The sequence below is a fragment of the Prionailurus bengalensis genome, chromosome B3 (assembly GCF_016509475.1).
Source record: "Prionailurus bengalensis isolate Pbe53 chromosome B3, Fcat_Pben_1.1_paternal_pri, whole genome shotgun sequence".
Lineage (NCBI taxonomy): Eukaryota > Metazoa > Chordata > Mammalia > Carnivora > Felidae > Prionailurus > Prionailurus bengalensis.
This window is the reverse complement of record NC_057355.1, coordinates 70,898,815-70,925,654: the sequence shown is the minus strand read 5'-3', so window position 1 is coordinate 70,925,654 and position 26,840 is coordinate 70,898,815. Positions and strand designations below refer to the sequence as shown.

The 26,840-nt window shown below is 37.1% G+C and overlaps 1 protein-coding gene across 1 annotated transcript; it reads left to right on the top strand.

The window, feature by feature from the left end:
* Nucleotides 1-18,750: 18,750 nt before the first annotated feature.
* LOC122467885 (olfactory receptor 4N5-like) lies at nucleotides 18,751-19,677 on the top strand. The gene has a single exon (XM_043554463.1). The coding sequence runs from the start codon at nucleotides 18,751-18,753 to the stop codon at nucleotides 19,675-19,677; it is 927 nt and encodes a 308-aa protein (XP_043410398.1).
* The last annotated feature ends 7,163 nt before the right edge of the window (nucleotides 19,678-26,840 follow it).

Here is a 26,840-nt window from a genome sequence, read left to right as displayed (position 1 = left end):
AGGTCATTTCATACAACTCAACAGAGTTTTAGTCTTATTTGACAAGGTAATTTGTCAAGCCATTGAGGGAAATAAATTTCTGTCATGATTTCATTAAAAATAAAAACGAATGACTAATAAGAAGAATGCCAGAGGTTCTGTTCATCTAAAAAATTCCAGTTTTTAATAGAGAACTTAGTTTGCATCTCAAGGTGCAATATGGAATGATGTAGATAGGGTTCTTTTTTTAAATACTGAATTATCTCCTATGATGATCTGCTGCCTTCCTCAAAAATAGTGTGACTTTTGTTTTAAGAACTTGAAGGCTGGGGCGCCTGGGTGGCGCAGTCGGTTAAGCGTCCGACTTCAGCCAGGTCACGATCTCCCGGTCCAGGAGTTCGAGCCCCACGTTGGGCTCTGGGCTGATGGCTCAAAGCCTGGAGCCTGTTTCCGATTCTGTGTGTCCCTCTCTCTCTGCCCCTCCCCCGTTCATGCTCTGTCTCTCTCTGTCCCAAAAATAAATAAACGTTGAAAAAAAAAATTAAAAAAAAAAAAAGAACTTGAAGGCTGATTTTGCATTATAATTTCTGAATTTTGAATTGACTCCTCTTTGCCTAGAAATGATAAAACAATTGACTTTTCTATAGGATCAAACATCCATCCAATAAAAAGGGAAGCGAAGGGGAGAAATAATAAACTGATAGTATCTATTTTTGTCCTGTTACATTAACATCAACTCTCTGTATCTAAGCAAGCTTGACTTCTATTTATTTTGTCATCCTATGTTTCATATAACGAGTAAAGTTAGTTACTAGAAAGAGATCATTGCCTGATATGATCTTCAAAACCAGTGCACCGCTATTACAGACATATTTTCTTAAAATTTTTCACCATGTACTAAACAAGAACAAACATAATTGTGAGTAATAAAACATTACTAAGTTCAAAATAGCATATGGAGTCAGAAACTAAAATAGAAGAAACAGAAGAAAACTTCTGGCATGCCAGAAAGCAGTGAGCAAGCTGAATCATGGAGGACATGGCTGGAGTAGAAGCTTTGATAAGGCAGGGTTGCATAGGGAAAATAGGTATCTGACAACAACCATTGCTATTCACAGCTATTAATTTGTTCTACTGCCTCCATCCCAGCCACTAAACCTGCCAGTTGAAACATAAACTTACCAATCAACTTGACTGTCTCCTTTGTCATGTCCTTAAATCTTTTTGGGTTTCCTCTCTCCCTCTCGCTTTCTCTCTCTTTTTTCCAAGCTAATGATTTCTCTTGCTTTCAATATCAGCAATTTATGATTAAATAAAAAATATTTTAAGTCACAGATTGTGTTATAATATCAATAACTCTATGGCTTGCCTAAAATATTAAGTCTTGTTTTTACCTAGTCATTCCTTCTTTGCTAACTTGAATATAAAAGATCTATTCTTTGCTATTAAATCTTGTAAAAATAGTTTACTTTTCAAAACCAAGATGCTGGTTTTTTTTGTTTCAAACTAAACTAGCTAATTTTACTCAAGTTGAAAATGTGAAAAAGATAAATAAGAAAATAACACTTTCCTGGAGAAAGGGTTTTTCATTACTAGAATTTGGACAGGTGTCACCTATACTGTTCCCACTGGGTACCAACCTAATTGGTCACTCATGCACTGTTCCAGAAATAAACCACCAACTATTAAACAAGTGGAAGTGGCAGTGGGGCAACATCAAAAAATCCATTAGATAAAACAACCGAAAAATTTCATATCTGGGGAAAGTGTCACTCAAATGAAAATACTTCAGATGAATTATTTAAAGTGGAATAACTTGGTAAGTAATCTAAGTAATATTTTAGAAGAAATCAAGAATAAGCTGAATTTAACTTCAGTTGGTTGAAAAAAATGGTCACATTTCTTTGAAGTGATTCCCATAAAGGTAGAGTCCATTTCCCCTACCTTTGCATCTGGTCTGGTTTTATGATTTCATTAGAAGAATCAATGCAACAGAGTGTTTTATACTACAAATTTCCATCTTCTCTATATGAATGCTTCTTTGCAATGTGGCATTGTTACCCCTATATTCAAAAGTTGCATATTATTTCTCCATTCCCTTGAAGTTTGGCTGTCTTTGGGACTGCTTTAATAGAATGTGGTGGAACCACCTTTCTGGAATTCCCAAGCTTCCCACCTTTCTGGAATTCACCTTGGAATTCCCAAGGTCACTGAAACTAGTTCTTTATGACCTTAGGCATCTGAAAACACCATGCTGTACAGAAGCCCATGTCACTCTTCCTAAAAATGAGAGGCCACGTGATATAAGAAAGTGGCCCAGTTAAATTTTTTTGTGGGTTGCTGTCCAGTTTTCCCAACACCATTCATTGAAAAGACTGTCTTTTTCCCATTAGCTATTCTTTCCTGCTTTGTCAAAGATTAATTGACCATATAGTTGTGGGTCCATTTCTGGGTTTTCTACTCTATTGATCTATGTGTTTGTTTTTGTGCCAGTACCATAATGTCTTGATCACTACATATTTGTAATATAACTGCAAGTCCAGAATTGGGAGGCCTCCAGTTTTGCTCTTCTTTTTCAAGACTGCTTTGGCTATTTGGGTTTTTTTGTGTTTACACAGAAATTTTAGAATTGTCTGTTCTGACTCTGAAAAATTCTACTGGTATTTTGGCAGAGATTGCATTAAATGTGTAGATTGCTTTGGATAGTAAAGACATCTTAACATGAAACTGAACAGACCACTTTCTTATACCATACACATAAATAAATTCAAAATGGATGAAAGACATAAATGTGAGTCTTGAAACCATTAAAATTCTAGAAAAAAACACAAGCAGTAACTTCTTTGACATTGGCCATAGCAACTTCTTTCTACATATGTCCCAGAGACAAGGGAAACAAAAGCAAAAATAGATTATTAGGACTATATCAAAATAAAAAGCTTCCACACACTAAAGAAAACAATAAACAAACTAAAAGGCAACCTATGGAATTGGAGGAGGTATTTGCAAATGACATATATGATAAAGGGTTAGTATCCAAAATATATAAAGAACATATACAATTCAACACCAAAAAATAAATAATCCAATTACAAAATGGTAGAAGACATGAATAGACATTTTTCCAAAATAGAGAAGGCCAACAGACACATGAAATGGTGCTCAACATCATTTATCATCAGGGAAATCCAAATCACAACTACAATGAAATATCATGTCATATCTGTCAAAATGGATGAAATCAACAACATAAGAAACAACAGGTGTTGACAATGATGTGGAGAAAGAGAAACCATTCTGCACCATTGGAGGGAATGCAAACTGGTGTGGTCACTCTGGAAAACCTTATGAATGTTCCTCAAAAAGTTAAAAATAGAACTACCCTATGATCCAGCAATCACACTTCTAGATTCAAAGAGATACATGCACCCCAATGTTTATAGCAGCATTATCTACAATAGCCAAGATATGGAAACAGCCCAAGTATCTATCAAATGACGAATGCATAAGAAAGATGTGGTATATACATATATACAGTGGAATGTTACTCAATGATCAAAAACAATGAAATCTTGCCATTTGCAACAACAAGGGTGGATTATGGAGAGTATTATGCTAAGTGAAATAAGTCAGAGAATGACAAATATCATATGATTTCACTCATATGTGTAATTTAACAAACAACACAAATGAGCAATGGAGAATAAAAAGAGAGAGAGGAAAACCAAGAAACAGACTCTTAAGTATAGAGAACAAATTGATGTTTACAACAATGGGGTAGGTGGGGGATGGGTTAAATAGATGATGGGGATTAAGGAGTGCATTGCTGTGATGAGAACCAGGTGATGTTTGGAAACACTGATTCATTGTTGTAAACCTGAAACTAATATTAGCTGTATGATAACTAACTGAAATTAAAAAAAAAGTTTTAAATAAGTGAAACGTGAGGCCACATGAAAAGAGGCACTGAAGGATGAAAGAGCACATAGAAGAAGAAGCCCAGCCATACACCTGCTGTTGTATGAGACACAACTGAGGCATCTTAGATCATTTGCACCCAGTTGACCAATTCAGTCAATACCACATGAAGACTTGGCCATCACTCCTGAAACAGTGCCTGAATTCCAGAGTCATAAATACAGAACAAATTTTTGTTTTAAACCACTAAGTTGTGGGGTAGTCTTTCTGCAGTTATAACAAATAGAGATAGGTACCAGTAGTGGGGTTCAGCCATAGCAAAAAACTAAAATCATGTTGCAGGCCATGGTTTGGGATCAACAAAGGCAGAGTTTGGAATATTAGCAAGGAGATGATTAGAGGGGCTAGAGGAGTAATGAGGAAACTGAGATTAGATTTCAATCATAGTGACATGTTTGGTGACACTGTCTTCAGAATAAACATGGAATACAGAAAATGTATACGTTTCCTTAAGGATATGGCTCAAGAGTATTCTAGGCAGAATACTGACAGCACCAGATGATTATTTCAACCAGCATGTGACAAAGTAAAGAAATAGAGACCCTAAGAAGAAATACTTAGGATCAGTTTTCAAATGATTTTAGAGAAAATATAGAAGGCCCATGATGGTCTCCAAATGGAAAAAAAAAACAAATTTCATGTAAGAAATAGCTTCAGAATAAAGAATAAATCAATGACGTGGCTCTGAGCCCCTTCGTTAAGTCTTCTGAAATATTAGGGACAGTGCCCAGTAGAATCTTGGCTGGAAAATAAGATATCCAAGAATCCTACAGGTTTTGTCCACATTAGCCAAGTACACTTAAAGTAGACAAATATGTCTCAGACACAATTATGGATGTGGCTTTTGAAGCATAAAGTATACACAAAAAAAGTTTCCTAAGATATGTACAAAGTTTATAGAGAATTATTTTGGTAACACAATAGCTAAATTGGACTGAAAAGGACAGAGTGGAAAATACAGAGTCCTATTGGCAAAAAGCTTGAAAGGACACTACACAGAAGACGATATCCAAATAGCAAACATTTGAAAAGTTGCTCACTACCATTCCTCAACGGGATGTGTAGATCAAAACTACAAGATGCCACTACACACTAGCTTCAATGAACTGCTACATTTAGAAGACTAAAAATTGTTGTGAATATAAAAAACATTTATTTCTTTCCTATATTGATGGTAGGGTGTAAAATGTCACAGCCCCTATGGAAAAGCAAGGCCATTTCTCAAGCATGAAAAATATCCTGACCCTATGTTCCAGCAACCCAACTCGTAAGCGTGTACACAAGATAAATGAGAGCAAATGTCCGTGGAAAGATTTATACAAGAATGCTCTTGGCAGCTTTATTTATTTCTCCCTCCAAATTTAGGGGGAAAACATTGTTCATATTTAGAAAATGGAATGTTTATTAACAAGAAACATGGATAAATCTCAAAAGAAATATATTGAATTTAAAAACCCAGACACAAAACAACACATATTTTATGGTCCCATTTATGTTACTTTCAAAAACATACAAAACTAAACCATGTTGATAAAAATAAGAATAGTGGTTATTTCCAGGGATGTAATTGGCTGAAAATGATCTCGAGGGAAATTCCTCATGTGTTCAAAATACTCTGTATCTTGTCCTTTGTCATGGTCAGAAGGTATATACTTGCTCAAAAATTCATTTACTTGTATACGGAAGGTTTGATCATTTTATTTTACATAAATTACCACTCAGTAAACTTTAGAAAAAAATATCATGTACATGCAGGCACACACTAACATTGACCCTCTACTTAATTTCTGAGGATGTGTCCTTCATACATTCAAAAAGTGACACATTTAGGTTTAATTATTGAAGAACACATTGTGATAACCAAAAAATTGTAAATGCCTTATATTTTCCTCATTAGGAGAAAAAAAATAAAGTTATATATTAACAACCTGAATAATAAACAGCCATACATATAAAGAGTTAGGAAACACTTTAAGTTAACACAAAAAATTTACCAAGATACACTGTAAGTGAAAAATAAGGTATGAGATATTGTATGATATGTTTCAAATATATGTTCAAAACAGGAAAATAAACCAATGTACATAAATACTATTTACATAGTCACAATTTTGAAAATTTACACAAGAAATTTATTGTTTTCTCTCTGGTTCGATGGGTTATAGGTTATGGATGGGGGAATGTGATGGGAAGATCTCTCGGGCAACTTTTTTTTTTTACCTTAAAAATGTTTAACTATGCATACATATTACCTATGCAAAAATTAAATGTATGCTTACAACAGCAAGTTTTTTTCCTATTACTAAACGCATCTTGTCTGAGTCACTTCCATGTTTTTAAATTGCAATGCTATTATTTATAGTTAATCCCTCCAAATTCTTGAGTTATCCTGGTTCCTCTTTTCAGACATCATGTCTATCACCAAGTCCAAATGACTGTACCATAAAAATACATGTTGAGTTCTCTTTATTCTTCCTGCTACCCACTTCCTTCCTCCATTCTCCAGCAGGCTAAGTCCCCAAATTCTCCTGTGCATAGTACTGCAAAATCTTCAAACTGTTCTTGCTTTTACACTTGCCTCCTTCAAATCCCTCCTCCCCACAGTGGCCAGAGTGGCCTTCAGATTACAAAAGCCCTACTGTAATTGTGAGTACACAGGTAGAAGAATGACTACATGCCATATCCTGTGCAACTGCTGCCTACCTCTCTGACATGGCCTCATACTTTTCCTCCATGTGCCCATGACTTAATCACCACGTGGGTTCTTTTCTGTTCCTCCATGCACCAGCTCTTTCACCTCCATGGTCTTTGTTCTTGCTCTTCCCATTGCCTGTTCTGCCTTCTCTCAGACCTCCCATAGCTAGATTTATCTAGTTATTCAGCTTAAATGTCACCCCCTCAAAAAGGGCTTTTCTAATACCCAGCCTAAAAGAACACCCTACTTGTCCCCATCTGTTTTCCAACATATCACTCTGTTATATTCTTCATTTTTGACAGTTTTAAACCTATCTTCTTTGCTCTTTGACTGCCTCCCTCCACTGGAATATAAACTCCCTGAGAGCAAGGACTTCATGTACCATAACTAGTGCTGAATTGCTGACCCATCCATACACTAAGCCTTCCAAATGATAGATACTTACAACATTTTGTAAAAGAAAGAAATTCCTTTCTACGGTTTCTGATTGGGAAATATCTGAGGAATCTGCAACAGTTTCCCAAAGAAACAACCATCGTGGGTGGAGCCAGGACTACAATCTTGTCCTCTGAATTCCATTCTCATATTTTCATCACTACTGGATGCCTTGTGTAGTAAACTAGTTCAGGTCATCCTAAGATACACCTCTTAAAACACGCACGCGCACACACACACACACACACACACACACTCACACGTATTTCTTTTTAATATTATAAAATTGCTTGAGATTAAAATCCTTTCTCAGCTGCGACGAGAGGCCCACTGTAGACTATTTAAATTCTCTATATTATCCTGGGTATTTTGAAATTAAAAAACAAACAAAAAAGACTTTGTATTTCCAAAGATCTCTCCTCTCTCCTCTGTTCCTCTGCTCCCTCTCTTCCCTCCCTCTTCCCCCAACCTTTTTGTAGGTGTACATGTGGCTTTGTGGTACAGGTACCTCTGTGATCATGGTTTCTCTGTCCCATTATCTATTCTCCTATTTTTTCCATTTGTGTCCAGTCATGTTTTTCCTTCTGTTCTCTCTCTTCCATTGATGTTATATTTCTAGCTATCTGTATTCATGGAAATTGATCCTACAGATAACCTTTCAAGAAGCAAAATGACATATATTCAAAGTTATTTATTTGCAGCACAAATTTAATAGAAAAAAATGGTCAACAATATTATCTCCAACCCTTTACCTCCTCTATTTTTCATGATCTCCCACTCCACCTCTGACTGACAGAACACACACTACACACACACACACACACACACACACACACACACACCTTTCTTTTTAATATTATAAAATTGCCTGAGATTATAAAGCTTCCTCAGCTGAGATGAGAGGCCTTCTGGAGACTAGTTGATATCTCTACATGACTTTCAATTAATTCTTTTTTTAATGAAATTTATTGTCAAATTGGTTTCTGTACAACACCCAGTGCTCATCCCAAAAAATGCCCTCTTCAGTACCCATCCCCCACCCTCCCCTCCCTCCCACCCCCCATCAACCCTCAGTTTGTTCTCAGTTTTTAACAGTCTCTTATGCTTTGGCTGTCTCCCATTCTAACCTTTTTTTTTTCTTCCCCTCCCCCATGGGTTTCTGTTAAGTTTCTCAGGATCCACATAAGAGTGAACACATATGGTATCTGTCTTTCTCTGTATGGCTTATTTCACTTAGCGTAACACCCTCCAGTCCATCCACGTTGCTACAAAGGGCCATATTTCATTCTTTCTCATTGCCACGTAGTAATCCATTGTGTCTATAAACCACAATTTCTTTATCCATTCATCAGTTGATGGACATTTAGGCTCTTTCCATAATTTGGCTATTGTTGAGAGTGCTGCTATAAACATTGGGGTACAAGTGCCCCCATCCATCAGTATTCCTGTATCCCTTGGGTAAATTCCTAGCAGTGCAATTTCTGGGTCATAGGGTAGGTCTATTTTTAATTTTGAGGAACCTCCACACTGTTTTCCAGAACGGCTGCACCAGTTTGCATTCCCCAACAGTGCAAGAGGGTTCCTGTTACTCCACGTCCTCTCCAGCATCTATAGTCTCCTGATTTGTTCATTTTGGCCACTCTGACTGGCGTGAGGTGATATCTGAGTGTGGTTTTGATTTGTATTCCCCAATGAGGAGCGACGTTGAGCATCTTTTCATGTGCCTGTTGGCCATCCGGATGTCTTCTTTAGAGAAGTGTCTATTCATGTTTTCTGCCCATTTCTTCACTGGATTATTTGTTTTTCAGGTGTGGAGTTTGGTGAGCTCTTTATAGATTTTGGATACTAGCCCTTTGTCTGATATGTCATTTGCAAATATCTTTTCCCATTCTGTTGGTTGCCTTTTAGTTTTGTTGATTGTTTCCTTTGCTGTGCAGAAGCTTTTTATCTTCATGAGGTCCCAATAGTTCATTTTTGCTTTTAATTCCCTTGCCTTTGGGGATGTGTCAAGTAAGACATTGCTACGGCTGAGGTCAGAGAGGTCTTTTCCTGCTTTCTCCTCTAGGGTTTTGATGGTTTCCTGTCTCACATTCAGGTCCTTTATCCATTTTGAGTTTATTTTACTAATGGTGTGAGGAAGTGGCCTAGTTTCAACCTTCTGCATGTTGCTGTCCAGTTCTCCCAGCACCATTTGTTAAAGAGACTGTCTTTTTTCCATTGGATGTTCTTTCCTGCTTTGTCAAAGATTAGGTGGCCATACTTTTGTGGGTCTAGTTCTGGGGTTTCTATTCTATTCCATTGGTCTATGTGTCTGTTTTGTGCCAATACCATGCTGTCTTGATGAGGACAGCTTTGTAGTAGAGGCTAAAGTCTGGGATTGTGATGCCTCCTGCTTTGGTCTTCTTCAAAATTACTTTGGCTATTCGAGGCCTTTTGTGGTTCCATATGAATTTTAGGATTGCTTGTTCTAGTTTCGAGAAGAATGCTGGTGCAATTTTGATTGGGATTGCATTGAATGTGTAGATAGCTTTGGGTAGTATTGACATTTTGACAATCTTTATTCTCCCAACCCATGAGCATGGAATGTTTTTCCATTTCTTTATATCTTCTTCAATTTCCTTCATAAGCTTTCTATAGTTTTCAGCATACAGATCTTGTACATCTTTGGTTAGATTTATTCCTAGGTATTTTATGCTTCTTGGTGCAATTGTGAATGGGATCAGTTTCTTTATTTGTCTTTCTGTTGCTTCATTATTAGTGTATAAAAATGAAACTGATTTCTGTATATTGATTTTGTATCCTGCAACTTTGCTGAATTCATGTATCAGTTCTAGCAGACTTCTGGTGGAGTCTATCGGATTTTCCATGTATAATATCATGTCATCTGCAAAAGTGGAAGCTTAACTTCATCTATGCCAGCTTTGATGGCTTTGATTTCCTTTTGTTGTCTGATTACTGATATTAGGACTTCCAACACTATGTTAAACAACAGCAGTGAGAGTGGACATCCCTGTCGTGTTCCTGATCTCAGGGAAAAAGCTCTCAGTTTTTCCCCATTGAGGATGATGTTAGCTGTGGGCTTTTCATAAATGGCTTTTATGATATTTAAGTATGTTCCTTCTATCCCGACTTTCTCAAGGGTTTTTATTAAGAAACGTTGCTGAATTTTGTCAAAGGCCTTTTCTGCATCGATTGACAGGATCATATGGTTCTTATCCTTTTTATTAATGTGATGTATCACATTGATTGATTTGCGAATGTTGAACCAGCCCTGCATCCCAGGAATGAATCCCACTTGATCATGGTGAATAATTCTTTTTATATGCCGTTGAATTCGATTTGCTAGTATCTTATTGAGAATTTTTGCATCCATATTCATCAGGGATATTGGCCTGTAGTTCTCTTTTTTTACGGGGTCTCTGTCTGGTTTAGGAATCAAAGTAATACTGGCTTCATAGAATGAGTCTGGAAGTTTTCCTTCCCTTTCTGTTTTTTGGAATAGCTTGAGAAGGATAGGTATTATCTCTGCTTTAAACGTCTGGTAGAACTTCCCTGGGAAGCCATCTGGTCCTGGACTCTTATTTGTTGGGAGATTTTTGATAACTGATTCAATTTCCTCGCTGGTTATGGGTCTGTTCAAGCTTTCTATTTCCTCCTGATTGAGTTTTGGAAGAGTGTGGGTGTTTAGGAATTTGTCCATTTCTTCCAGGTTGTCCAGTGTGTTGGCATCTAATTTTTCATAGTATTCCCTGATAATTGCTTGTATCTCTGAGGGATTGGTTGTAATAATTCCATTTTCATTCATGATTTTATCTATTTGGGTCATCTCCCTTTTCTTTTTGAGAAGCCTGGCTAGAGGTTTGTCAATTTTGTTTATTTTTTCAAAAAACCAACTCTTGGTTTCGTTGATGTGTTCTACAGTTTTTTAAGATTCTATAGTGTTTATTTCTGCTCTGATCTTTATTATTTCTCATCTTCTGCTGTGTTTGGGTGTCTTTGCTGCTCTGCTTCTATTTCCTTTAGGTGTGCTGTTAGATTTTGTATTTGGGATTTTTCTTGTTTCTTGAGATAGGCCTGGATTGCAATGTATTTTCCTCTCAGGACTGCCTTTGCTGCATCCCAAAGCGTTTGGATTATTGTTTTTTTCATTTTCGTTTGTTTCCATATATTTTTTAATTTCTTCTCTAATTGCCTGGTTGACCCATTCATTCTTTAGTAGGGTGTTCTTTAACCTCCATGCTTTTGGAGGTTTTCCAGACTTTTTCCTGTGGTTGATTTCAAGCTTCATAGCATTGTGGTCTGAAAGTGTGCATGGTATAATTTCAATTCTTGTATACTTATGAAGGGCTGTTTTGTGACCCAGTATGTGATCTATCTTGGAGAATGTTCCATGTGCACTCGAGAAGAAAGTATATTCTGTTGCTTTGGGATGCAGAGTTCTAAATATATCTGTCAAGTCCATCTGATCCAATGTATCATTCAGGGCCCTTGTTTCTTTATTGACCTGTGTCTAGATGATCTATCCATTGTTGTGAGTGGGGTGTTAAAGTCCCCTGCAATTACCACATTCTTATCAATAAGGTTGCTTATGTTTGTGAGGAATTGTTTTATATATTTAGGGGCTTCCGTATTCAGTGCATAGACATATATAACTGTTAGCTCTTCCTGATGGATAGACCCTGTAACTATTACATAATGCCCTTCTTCATCTCTTGTTACAGCCTTTAATTTAAAGTCTAGTTTGTCTGATATAAGTATGGCTACTCCAGCTTTGTTTTGACTTCCAGTCATGATATATATTTCGCCATCCCTTCACTGTCAATCTGAAGGTGTCCTCAGCTCTAAAATGAGTCTCTTGTAGACAGCAAATAGATGGGTCTTGTTTTTTATCCATTCTGATACCCTATGTCTTTTGGTTGGCACATTTAGTCCGTTTACATTCAGTGTTATTATAGAAAGATATGGGTTTAGAGTCATTGTGATGTCTGTAGGTTTTTTGCTTGTAGTGATGTCTCTGGTACTTTGTCTCACAGGATCCCCCCCTTAGGATGGATCCTTTGTAGGGCTGGTTTATTGGTGATGAATTCCTTCAGTTTTTGTTTGTTTGGGAAGACCTTTATCTCTCCTTCTATTCTAAATGACAGATTTGCTGGATAAGGATTCTCAGCTGCATATTTTTTTTCTGTTCCACAAGTTGAAGATTTCCTGCCATTCCTTTCTGGCCTGCCAAGTTTCAGTAGATAGATCGGTCACGAGTCTTATAGGTCTCCCTTTATATGTTAGAGCACGTTTATCCCTAGCTGCTTTCAGAATTTTCTCTTTATCCTTGTATTTTGCCAGTTTCACTATGATATGTCCTGCAGAAGATAGATTCGGGTTACATCTGAAGGGAGTTCTCTTTACCTCCTTGATTTTAATGTCTTTTTCCTTCCCCAGATCAGGGAAGTTCTCAGCTATTATTTCTTCAAGTACACCTTCAGCACCTTTCCCTCCCTCTCCCTCCTCTGGAATACCAATTATGCGTAGATTATTTCTCTTTAGTGCATCACTTAGTTCTCTAATTTTCCCCTCATAATCCAGAAGTTTTTTATCTCACTTTTTCTCAACTTCTTTTTCCATAATTTTATCTTCTATTTCATCTATTCTCTCCTCTGCCTCTTCAATCCGATCTGTGGTTGTCTCCATTTTATTTTGCAGCTCATTAATAGCATATTTTACTCCTCCTGGCTTTTCCTTAGTCCCTTGATCTCTGTAGCAATAGATTCTCTGCTGTGCTTTATACTGTTTTCAAGTCCAGCGATTAATTTTATGACTATTATTTTAAATTTACTTTCTGTTATATTGTTTAAATCGTTTTTGATCAGTTCGTTAGCTGTTGCTATTTCTTGGAGATTATTTTGAGGGGAATTCTTCCGTTTCATCATTTTGGATAGTCCCTGGAGTGTTGCAGAACTGCAGAGCACTTCCCCTGTGCTGTCTTGAATAATTTGTGTTGGTGGGCGGGGCCGCAGTCTGACCTGATGTCTGCCCCAGCCCACAGTCAGACTGGTGTGTGCCTTCTCTTCCCCTCTCCTCGGGGCGGGATTCACTGTGGGGTGGCGTGGCCCATCTGGGCTACTTGCACACTGCCAGGCTTGTAGTGCTGGGGATCCTGCGTATTAGCTTGGGTGGATCGACTAGGTGCACAGGGGTGGGAGGGGAAGGCTCAGCTAGCTTTTTTTGGGAGATCCGCTTCAGGAGGGGCTCTGTGGCACCTGGAGGGAGTCAGGCCTGCCACCAGAGGGATGGGCCCACAGAAGCACAGCGTTGGGTATTTGCACGGTGCAAGCAAGTTCCCTGACAGGAACTGGTTCCCTTTGGGATTTTGGCTGGGGTATGGGCGAGGGAGATGCACTGGTGAGTGCCTTTGTTTCCCGCCAAGCTGAGCTCTGTCGTCAGGGGCTCAACAACTCTCCCTTCCATTGTTGTTGTTCTCTAGCCTTCCTGCTTTCTGAGCAGAGCTGTTAACTTATAACATTCCAGACGTTAAGTCCCACTGGCTGTCAGAACACACTCCGTCTGACCCCTCCGCTTTTGAAAGCCAGACTCCGCAGCTCTGCTTTGCAGGGCAGGCTGTCCCTCCACTGCCCCAGCTCCCTCCCTCCAGTCCGTGTAGCACGCACCGCCTCTCCACCTCTCTGCCCTTCCTACCCTCTTCCGTGGGCCTCTCATCTACACTTGACTCAGGAGAATCCCTTCTGCTAATCTTCTCCTGGTTTTCTGGGTTATTTAGGCAGGTGTGGGTGGAATCTAAGTGATCAGCAGAATGCAGTGAGCCCAGTGTCCTCCTATGCCATCATCTTCCTCTCTCTGACTTTCAATTAATTCTAAAACATTGTGATACATTCTGAGAAGTGAGAGCCTGGGAGTTTTATAATTAACAAACAAACAAACAAACAAAACCAAAACACTTTGTATTTCCAAAGATCACTCATCTCTCCTCTGCCCTCATGTTCCCTTTCTTCTCTCCCCCAACTCTTTTTGTATCTGCACATGTGGCTTTTTGGTGCAGGTATCTCTGTGATTATGGTTTCTCTGTCCCTTTATCTTTTCTCCTATTTTTTTCATAGGTGTCTTCTCATTTTTTTCCTTTTGTGCTTGTGTCTTTTCCATTTATCTTATATTTCTAGCTTTCTGTCTTTCTGGAATTTCAGCTACAGATAACCTTTCAAGAAGCAAAATGACAGATATTCAAAGTTATTTGAAGTTATTTTCCTATTATTCAAAGTTATTTTCCTATTTCCACAATAGGAAAAAACTTGCAAACAGCATTATCTCTAACTCTTTATTTCCTTTCTTTACCTTTCATCATGTCCCACTGCACCTCTGGCTGAACTGGATATAAATTTGAGCTAAAGTGTATTCAACGGCATATTGTATTTTTGTAAAATTTAACTTTGTTGTCTTAATTTTAATATAACTCAGATTTATCCCATCTTCACTTTTAATGTATAACAAAGAGAGTAATTAAAGGGAGCTTTGTATGATTAAATATTTTTTTTGTATGTAATATTCCTAAGTTGACAAATAGACCTTCCTTTTTCCAATGCAAAACACATGAACTAAATACACAAAAAAGTGAATAACAATAAATGCTATCACAATAGAGAAATTCTTCTTGAGAGAACACATCCCTAGAAGAATTAGTGCATAAGACACCACAAAGATCTCTTATTTAAGGAGAATTATTCCTAAAAAAAGGTTTTTTCAGCATAATATACTCTCCCTCTACCGAATTCTTTTGCTCCCAAAATATGCACATGCTAACATACTTAACATTGACTTAGTCTCACTACTAACCTCTTATTAAACACTAATGCTTTCTCATCACTTACAGGAATTATATGAAAAGATCTAGAATAACCTTCCCAGACTTACTACTTTCATGATGCTTAATAAACATGACAGTCCATTAACACTGTCGCTGTTAAAACGTCAAATTTAAAATGATGACATAATCCAGTGGGGTCTTAGCTGGCACATGTGTTGAATATTTTTAATCCTTAAAATGTTCTCTAATTCTGCTTGACATTCTAATTATTCCCACTGGAAGCACTCTGTATGCTTAAGATAGCTGTAAAACCCCCAAGCATGCTCCCTGTTGCATCACAAATTAGAAAGCAGATTTCACAACTTACAATGTCTCACTGTAAGGACATACATTTAAGGAAACATTCAGGAATGATCACTTAATCTCCTTTTCATCACAAGGAAGAGGATGGCCCCTTGTTTGAGAGTAGCACTGGAGGCCTAAGGAGGTAAAAATTTTGGTCATTCTTCATATTAAAAAAATTGAGAGGAAGAATAGAAAAGAAGAGTCATACTAATTGTCTGGAACATCTGCTGCCTTAAAATTCTTAAGAATAGAATAATCCTGTGAAATAGAGAAAAAGAGTGAGATCTAAATTGTGACATATAGCACTTTCTACCTTGTCCCTCAAATATGCCTCCCCAAAGTCCTCCTGATGCTTAATATTATATTAAAGGGGCTGACATCTTTCACTGCATGATTATAAAGAAGTGAAAATGCCAGTATCTTAGGGAGATTCACCATCTGGATTTACATTTGAGTATCACACAAATGACTAGGTTTTCCCATGCTACTGCAGAGATAAGGTGGAGAAGAAAATTGGGAATCACAAGTCAATGTGGGTAAATGAAAGAAAGGAAGAAGATGACAAAAATAGAGCAATGAGGAAGGAAAAGCAGAAGCTCTATGGAGAGAAATTGCAAGGAAAATAAAGGAATAAAAGATATGTCAAATGTAAAAAGAATAATTGAGAAAGTGAGGGTATAAAATAGAATTAGTAGGAAGAAAATGGGCAAATCTGAAAAATGTAAAGAAGAACAAAAGGATATGAAAGGGGAGAGATAGAGGAGATGCTAGGAAGATGATCAGTCCCCAAACGCTTGGCTTTGAGAGCTGGTCTAATAGCATTTGGAATCTAGGCATGCTTCATGTGGTCTGTCAATGCAGTGTTTCTGCACTCTGAGAAAGCAGGGGGCATGAGCACCCTCTCTACCTGTGCAGCTTTAATGCCAGATGCATTTTTGTGTCAGTTGAAATAGCAAGGAAATTTAGAGATAATGAAAACATTCAGGTCTGTATCTTAGCCTATACTGACAATATTTCTTTGCCAATCTGACAGGAGAAAAAAGATTGTCTCTGTGAGAGTCTTTGTTTTGGGCTTATTCCCCCTAGGATTTCATGTTATGCAGTGTAACGTTCAGCTGATGCACATCTGTTCTCAATCTGTGTGATGATCACAATCTTAGAATCAGAGGAACAGAAACTATATAAATGAGAATGGGAGAAGAATGTGGATTAAAGATGTGAAGTGGGATGCAATTCTGTTAGTAACAGAGAGTAGAGGCAGATAATGGAAAAATAAAAGCAGAGGAAGAGTAGGAGACTGCAACTCTCAGAATGCTCCCTGTGTCTTAGAATTGTCAAGCCAAAGAAGCATGAAATAACTGTAAATGAGCACTTGGAATGCACAAAACCCAAGAAGAGCAGAAGGAGATACTGACTTACTTTCCTAAGGGTAGGTTTCCATAAGCAGAGTAAGAAATGAATATGGAGGCCAATAGGCATCTAAGTGGGTAAAAGACAGAAGGAAGGTCCTAAGCAGTAATTTGAAGGGACCAAACATGTTTTTTTCCTATTTCCATTTGCTTATACTCAATATGTGTAAGTTTATACATATGTGAATAAGTATCTCTTTGCACAAATATGTGCCCATGTGTTATAAATTCCTTTTGCATAATATTTGGCTGCTAGTTACAAATGTTACCAATCACATAGTACGTATGTTCTCATGTTTCCTAATAGGTGTGCCCTAAAACACCAGCTTACTGCCTAAATTTCCCATGAGTTTATGGACTTTTTAAGGTTGATTTTTCTTTAATTTTTCCCCTTTTTTCCCTCTTCCTACCTTCTTTTCCTAGGGATGCTAGCAATAATTTCTGTCAAATTTCTATTGGGAAGTTTTCCTTCTCCAGTTTTCCATATCACTTTTATTGGCACATTAAAAAAAGATTTATTGAGATATAATCCACATATAAAATTTACCATTTTAAATGTATAACTCAATGGTTTTAAGTGCATTTACAGAGTTGTGAAAAAGCTTCATCATTAAACTTTTGGTTCCTTTCTCATAGCATAATGTTTTTGAGTTCACTCATATTGTAGCATGTCCCAATATGCCATTTGTTTTTCTTGCTAAACTGTATTCCATTACATCTACAGTACTTTTGAAAACTATTGCATGTAATTCAAAATCAAGGGAAATATCATTATATGTGACATTATAGTATTTTGTTAAAATTAGCAATCTTTCATTTTTTAAATCATTCATGCCAACAGTAAATAATGTACACATATCACAACATGAGTATTTATTAATAAAATATGGTTATACAATTATAGTAACATAAATTATGTTTCTATAAACAGAAAATAACTACAAATATAATTCTAAATACAATTGTTATTTAGACAAGATTGCAGCCTGAAAAGGGGAAATACTCATGCAAGCAATATAATGACGATTTATCTGCCTAAATAAAGTAATACCCACTGATGGATGCTGATTAATAATATCCTCATCAGTTTAAACTGAGGAATACACACCTCTTATATTTCTTACCACTTGTGAGGAAAAAAAACATTGCAAAAAATAAAAATCTTAACTGCAATTCCTTTATTTTTCTCATCTGTCAAATGAGTATATCATTCTCTATGTTCTATATTACTAATCCCAGATATAGCATGCTTTGATTTTATTAGCTTAGATATTCAAAATGTTTTATATATTCTGATGTTTTATATGGAAATATTTGTGGAAGGGATGTCATCTGGCTATCATTCTAAGATTGGAGGAAAAAAGAGGTTATGGATATATGGTGATCAAATATAACTGGGTTAGTATTAATTAGGATTTAAGAACAAGGTGTGCAGCAGATTCAGGATGGGGACCCAACCAAGAGTGTAACTAGGGCAATAACTCTAAGTTTGGAGAATGTAGGGATCTTGTTTGAGACCCTAAACCATTTTGGAATAAAGGTGCACAAGGACACCGAAGAAGAATAAGTAAGAAACACATTTAGAAAAGAAGGCATAGAACTAGGGAGTCTATAGGAACCAAAGGAAAGAAGGACTTGCAAAAGTACTTTGGTCTGTGGGAATGAGAAGAAGTGACCAAAACCCAGCAACTAATGTAAACATTACAGAAAGTGCACCACCACTAACAATCAAACAAACAAAAAGCCAACAAACCTGAAAAATTTAATAATGATTAAGTTTTGCTGTAATCAGGAAATTTCAGCTATACCTTAAGCAAAGTAGCTCAGAGTCCTAGAGGAGCACAATTACGTGAAGAGAAGCAGCACGTGGTTAAATGGGAATGAAAGTGTGGTTATAAAAACAATTTCTTTTGGGGGAAATCAAGAAATGAAGGGTAGAAAGATCAGCCCAAAACACAAGACAGTTATGACCATGCATTGCTTTCAGCTAGGCAAGTCCTGGAAGTGGTAAATGATTTTATCTGAGAAGAGCTATGGAGTAGATGAAAAGGTAGTTATAACAGATGATTCTTTGTTCTTTGTTATTATGCAGAGGAGAGATGGAGAGGGAGAACAGCACAGTGGTGACAGAATTTATCCTCCTTGGTCTGACCCAGTCTCAACAGGCTCAACTTCTGGTCTTTGTGCTAGTCTTAGTTTTCTACCTCATCATTCTCCCTGGAAATCTACTCATCATCCTCGCCATCAGATCAGACCCTGGCCTCACAGCCCCCCTCTACTTCTTTCTGGGCAACTTGGCCTTCCTAGATGCATCCTACTCCTTCATTGTGGCTCCCAGGATGCTGGTGGACTTCCTCTCTGAGAAGAAAATAATCTCCTACAGAGGATGTATCACTCAGCTTTTTTTCTTGCACTTTCTTGGAGTAGGGGAGATGTTCCTTCTTGTTGTGATGGCCTTTGACCGCTACATGGCCATCTGTCACCCATTACGCTATTCCACTGTCATGAGCCCTAGAGTGTGCTATGCCTTGCTGTTGGCTCTGTGGCTTGGGGGCTTTACTCATTCCATTGTGCAAGTAGCCCTTATTCTCCACTTGCCCTTCTGTGGCCCAAACCAGCTGGATAACTTCTTCTGTGATATGCCACAGGTCATCAAGCTGGCCTGCACAGACACCTTTGTGGTGGAGCTCCTGATGGTCTCCAACAGTGGCCTGCTTACCCTGCTGTGCTTCCTGGGGCTTCTGGCCTCTTATGCTGTCATCCTCTATCGTGTGAAGGGACACACCTCTGAAGGCAAACACAAGGCTCTTTCCACATGTACCACACACATTATCATTGTGTTTCTCATGTTTGGACCTGCCATCTTCATCTACACTCGCCCCTTCAGAGCCTTCCCAGCTGACAAAGTGGTTTCCCTCTTTCACACAGTGATCTTTCCTTTGATGAACCCTGTGATTTATACTTTTCGCAACCAGGAAGTGAAAGCTTCCATGAAGAGGTTACTGAGTCATCACATGATTTGCTGAATAGAAGAATGAAATAAGCTACAAAGAAGAAAATCTAGTTGGAATTAATTAAATCACTTATTTATTAATGCACAAGGACACCATTGCATTTTAGCAAATATTACATTTATTAAGCAATTCCAATTTTCAGGCACTATTCTAGGTATGTGAATAAGGCAGTTGAGAGTCTAGGTCTCTTGGGGTTATATTCAAGTAGATAAAAACATATTGAGCTATTAAATTGAAAATGACCTCTAGGAACTTGTTGGATTGAGCACTGGGTGTTGTATGGAGGTGATGAACCATGGAAATCCACCTCCCAAACCAAGAGCATACTGTACACACTGTATGTGTATATATGTAATTCATTATACATATAATTGTAAACTATATTAAAAAAAAAGAAAATGACCTCTAATATCCAAAAGAGATAGTTATCTGAAACAAATAAAAAATACTGTTATGATAGAGTTTGACTAGAGATGGGAGTTTTTGCCTATGGTAGTTAAGCAAGGTCTTGTTGAATTGTGGTTAGCTGATATCCAGATGAAACATCCATGCAATTTTCTGGGGACACAAAATTCTAGGAAAAGAGGCACAAAGATCTTATAAATTGATACATTTGAAGACCACAAAGATGAATATAGTACCTTGTCAAATAAGTTGCTATATGTAAATAAGAATGTACTAAACACTGTACAGAAAATAGTATGACATATTCTTGGTTTTATATATATATGTGTATATATACATACATATATATATATATATATATATATATATATATAGACAATAATGAAAAATGAAAGACACGTAATAGGACTATTATGGATATAATTGGTATAAATTTGCTTTATTGTCTTTATATTTATTTATATTTTTTCACATTTTCTGCTTCTTTTTGTTTAACTGAAAAAGACAAGTAAACAGATTCCCTCATAGAGTCTCTCATTCATCTTTTTCTGCTTTAATTCACTTAGCATAATATATTCTAGTTCCATCCACATTGTTGAAAATATCAAGATTTCTTTTTTTGATCACCGAGTAGTATTCCATTGTGTGTATGTGGGTGTGTGTGTGTGTGTGTGTGTGTGTGTGTGTGTGTGTGTATAACCTCTTCTTTATCTATTTGTAAGTTTATGGATATGTGGGATCTTTCCATAATTTGGCTATTGTTGATAGTGCTCTATAAACATTGGGTATGATGTGCCCCTTCAAATCAGCATTTTTGTATCCTTTGGATAAATACATAGCAGTGCAATTGCTGAGTCATAGGGGGGTTTATATTTTTTATTTTTTTGAGAAACCTCCATACTGTTTCCCAGAGTGGTTGCACCACTTTGCATTCCCACCAACAGTGCAAAAGGGTTCCCCTTTCTCCATATCCTCACCGCATGTTGTTTCCTGAGTTAATTTTAGTTATTCTGACAGGTGTGAGGTGTTATCTCATTGTGGTTTTGATTTGTATTTCCCTGGTGATGAGTGATGTTGAGCATCTTTTCATGTGTCTGTTAGCCATCTGCATATCTTCTTTGGAAAAGTGTCTATTCATGTCTTCTGCCCATTTCGTCATTGGAGTATTTGGTTTTTTTGGTGTTCAGTTTGGTAACTTCTTCATACATTTCGGTTACTAACCCTTATCTGATATGTCATTTGTAAATATCTTCTCCCATTCTGTCGATTGCCTTTTTAGTTTTGTTGATTGATTCCGTCAACATACAGAAGCTTTTCATCTTGATGAGGTCCCAATAGTTCATTTGCTTTTGTTTCCCTTGCCTCAGGAGACATATCTAGTAAGAAGTTACTGTGGCTGAGGTCAGAGAGGTTGCTGCCTGTTTTCTCCTGTAGGATTTTGATTGTTTCTTATTTCACATTTAGGTATTTCATACATTTTGATTTTTTTGTGTGTATGGTGTAAGAAAGTGGTCCAATTTCATTCTTCTGCAAATCACTGTCCAGTTTTCCCAGCACCATTTTCTGAAGTGACTGTCTTTTTTGCATTGGATACTCTTTCTTGCTTTGTTGAAGATTAGCTGGACATACATTTATGGGTCCATTTCTGTATTCTCTATTCTGGTCCATTAATATATGTGTTTATTTTTGTGGCAGTACCATACTGTCTTGATGATTACAGCTTTGTAAAACATCTTAAAGTCTGGAAATGTGATGCCTCCAGTTTTCCTTTGATTTTTCAACATTACTTCGGCTATTTGGGGTCTTTTCTAGTTCCCTAAAATTTTAGGATTGTTTGTTCTAGCTCTGTGAAGAATGCTGGTGTTATTTTCATAGGAATCACATTTAATGTGTAGATTGCTTTGCGTAGTATCGACATTTTAACAATGTACGTTCTTCTGATCCATAAGCATGGAATGCTTTAACATTTCTTTGTGTTTTCAATTTCTCTCATGAGCTTTCTATAATTTTCAGCATACAGATATTTCACCTCTTTGATTAGGTTTAGTCCTAGGTATGTTATTGTTTTGGGTGCAATTTGGGATCGATTGCTTGATTTCTCTTTCTGCTGCTTCACTATTGGTGTATACAGATGCAACCAATTTCTGCATGTTGATTTTACATCATGCAACTTTGATGAATTCAATTATCACTTCTAGCGTTTTTTGGTGAATATTTTTGGTTTTCCATGTAGAGTATCACATCATGTCATCTGCAAAGTGTCAAAGTTTAACTTCTTCTTTGCAAATTTGGATGGCTTTTATTTATTTTTATTTTCTGATTGCCGAGGAAAGGACTTCCAGTACTATATAGAACAAGAGTGGTAAGAGAGAACATCCCTGTCATGTTCCTGACCTCATGAGGAAAGCTTTCTATTTTCCCCATTAAGGATGATATTTGCTGTGGCCCTTTCATAATGGCTTTTATGATGTTGAGGTATGTTCCTTCTACCCCTTTTTTCTTGAGGGTTTTTTATCAAGAAAGAATGCTGTATTTTATGAAATGTTTTTTCTGCATCTATTGTAAGGACATTTGTTTGTTTATTTGAACAAATTATAGATGAGAATTTCTCTAATCTGGGGAAGGAAACAGGCATTCAAGTCCAAGAGGCACAGAGAATTACTTTCAAAACCAGCAAAAACAATGAACACCATGACATATTATAATGAAACTTGCAACATATAAATATAAAAAGAAAATTCTAAAAGTAGCTAGGAACAAAGTGTCCTTAACCTAACAATGGTTGACTCATAAGGTAAGTAGCAGATATATCCATTGGAATTTGGCAAGCCAGAAGGGAGTGGCAGAAAATATTCAATGTGCTGAACAGGAAAAATATGCAGCCAAGAATTCTTTATCCAGCAAGGCTCTCACTCAGAATAGAAGGAGAGAGAAAGACTTTCCAGACAAATAAAAACTAAAGGAGTTCGTGACCACTAAACTAGTCCTGCAAGAAATTTTAGGGGGGCTCTCTGAGTGAAGAAAAAAAAAACAGACCAAAGCAGCAAAGACTACAAAGACCAGAGAACATCACCAAAAACACCATTTCCACATAACACAATGGTACTAAATTCAAATCTTTCAATAATCACTCCGAATGTAAATGGTCTAAATGCTCCAATCCAAAGGCATAGGGAAGGGGGACCTGGGTGGCTCAATTGGTTAGCATCCAACTTGCCTCAGTTCATTATCTCGTGGTTCTTGAGTACAAGCCCTGTGTTAGGCTCTGTGCTGACAACTCAGAGACTGGAAACTGCTTTGGATTCTGTGTCTTCCCCTCTATCTGCCCCTCCCCTACTCTCACTTGGTCTTTCAAAAATAAATAAGCATTTAAAAAATTAAAAAAATATGATATCACAATGAATTAAAAAAAACAATATCCATCAATATGCTGCCTACAGGAGACTCATTTTAGACCTAAAGACACCTGCAGATTGAAAGTCAGGGGATGGAGAATCATGTATCATTGTAATGGACTTCAAAAGAAGGCCAGAGTAGCCATAATTATATCAGACAACCTAGATTTTAAAACAAAGACTGTAACAAGTGGAAAAGAAAGGCATTATATCATAATTAAGAGGTCTATCCATTAAGAAGATGTAACAATTGTAAATATATATACCCCCAACTTGGTGATATCCACATATATAAATAAATCACAAACATAAAAAAAACCATTGATAATAATACCGTCATAGTAGATTTTATTTTTTTATTTTTATTTTTTTAATTATTATTTTTAAGTTTTTATTTTTTTTATTTTTTATTATTTTTTTATATATATTAAATTTATTGTCAAATTGGTTTCCATACAACACCCAGTGCTCATACCAAAAGGTGCCCTCCTCAATACCCATCCCCCACCCTCCCCTCCCTCCCACCCCCCATCAACCCTCAGTTTGTTCTCAGTTTTTAACAGTCTCTTATGCTTTGGCTGTCTCCCACTCTAAGCTCTTTTTTTTTTTCCCTTCCCCTCCCCCATGGGTTCCTGTTAAGTTTCTCAGGATCCACATAAGAGTGAAACCATATGGTATCTGTCTTTCTCTGTATGGCTTATTTCACTTAGCATCACACTCTCCAGTTCCATCCACGTTGCTACAAAAGGCCATATTTCATTTTTTCTCATTGCCACGTAGTACTCCATTGTGTATATAAACCACAATTTCTTTATCCATTCATCAGTTGATGGACATTTAGGCTCTTTCCACAATTTGGCTATTGCTGAGAGTGCTGCTATGAACATTGGGGTACAAGTGCCCCTATGCATCAGTACTCCTGTATCCCTTGGATAAATTCCTAGCAGTGCTATTGCTGGGTCATAGGGTAGGTCTATTTTTAATTTTCTGAGGAACCTCCACACTGCTTTCCAGAGCGGCTGCATCAATTTGCATTCCCACCAACAGTGCAAGAGAGTTCCCGTTTCTCCACATCCTCTCCAGCATCTATAGTCTCCTGATTTGTTCATTTTGGCCACTCTGACTGGCGTGAGGTGATATCTGAATGTGGTTTTGATTTGTATTTCCCTGATAAGGAGCGACGCTGAACATCTTTTCATGTGCCTGTTGGCCATCTGGATGTCTTCTTTAGAGAAATGTCTATTCATGTTTCTGCCCATTTCTTCACTGGGTTATTTGTTTTTCGGGTGTGGAGTTTGGTGAGCTCTTTATAGATTTTGGATACTAGCCCTTTGTCCGATATGTCATTTGCGAATATCTTTTCCCATTCCGTTGGTTGCCTTTTAGTTTTGTTGGTTGTTTCCTTTGCTGTGCAGAAGCTTTTTATCTTCATAAGGTCCCAGTAATTCACTTTTGCTTTTAATTCCCTTGCCTTTGGGGATGTGTCGAGTAAGAGATTGCTACGGCTGAGGTCAGAGAGGTCTTTTCCTGCTTTCTCCTCTAAGGTTTTGATGGTTTCCTGTCTCACATTCAGGTCCTTTATCCATTTTGAGTTTATTTTTGTGAATGGTGTGAGAAAGTGGTCTAGTTTCAACCTTCTGCATGTTGCTGTCCAGTTCTCCCAGCACCATTTGTTAAAGAGACTGTTTTTTTCCATTGTATGTTCTTTCCTGCTTTGTCAAAGCTGAGTTGGCCATATGTTTGTGGGTCTAGTTCTGGGGTTTCTATTCTATTCCATTGGTCTATGTGTCTGTTTTGGTGCCAATACCATGCTGTCTTGATGATGACAGCTTTGTAGTAGAGGCTAAAGTCTGGGATTGTGATGCCTCCTGCTTTGGTCTTCTTCTTCAAAATTACTTTGGCTATTCGGGGCCTTTTGTGGTTCCATATGAATTTGAGGATTGCTTGTTCTAGTTTCGGAAGAATGCTCATGTAATTTTGATTGGGATCGCATTGAATGTGTAGATAGCTTTGGGTAGTATTGACATTTTGACAATATTTATTCTTCCAACCCATGAGCAGGGAATGTCTTAAAATACCTAGGAATAAATCTAACCAAAGATGTAAAGGATCTGTATGCTGAAAACTATAGACAGCTTATGAAGGTAATTGAAGAAGATTTAAAGAAATGGAAAGACATTCCCGTCAGGGTAGATATTAAACCAACTTACAGTAATGGACAGATCATCCAAACAGAAAATCAGCAAGGAAACAATGGCTTTGAATAACAACTGAAGCAGATGGAGTTAGCAGATATATTCAGAACATTTCATCCAAAAGCAGCAGAATACACATTCTTCTTGAGTGCACATGGAATAGTTCCCAGAATAGATCACATACTAGGTCAAAAATCAGCCCTCAACAGGTACAAAAAGACTGAAATCATACTATGCATATTTCAAATCATAATGCTATGAAACTTGAAATCATCACAGGAAAAAATTTGGAAAGCACTACAATACATTGAGGTTAAGGAACATTCTACTAAAGAATGAATGGGTTAACCAGGAAATTAAAGTATAAATAAAAAATAACATGGAAGCAAATGAAAACGAAAACACGTCATCCAAACACTTGGGATGCATTAAGTCCAGGTGTAAGAGGCAAATACATTGCAATTCAGGCCTATTTGAAGAAGCAAAAAAGGTCCCAAATACACAATGTAAACTTACAATTAAAGGAGCTAGAAAAGGAGCAGCAAATCAAGCCCAAAGCCAGCAGAAAAGGGAGATAATAAAGATTAGAACAGAAAAAAATGATATAGATACAAAAAAACAAGAAGAGATCAATGAAATAAAAAACTGGTTTTTGAAAAAGTAAACAAAATTGAGAAACACCATGCCAGACTTATCAAAAAAGAGGACCCAAATAGGTAAAATCATGCATAATGAGATCACAACCAACACCACAAAAAATCAAACAATCAAAAGAGAATATGATGAAAAATTATATACTGACAAACTGGACAGGATGAAGAAATGGACAAATTCCTAGATACTCACACACTAAAACTCAAACAGGAAGAACAGAAAAATTTGTTGTGACTTTAATGTTAATTTTAGGACCACAAATACATACTGAACATTGTGATGTACCACAGTCCAACTGCAATACATGGGTGACACTCATGGACCACAGTTAGTGATACAACTATCACATTAGTTAAACTTCCATTTCCTTCCATTTACCTTCTCCCCACTCTGGTGTTGGTGCTGTTTTAGATTTACGTCTGCTGTTATCTACTGAGATAACACATTCAACAAGGTATTATTATTACTTTCACTGTGTATGGTCATTTACCTTGTAGAGACATTTATGGAATGGAAATTGTTTTTA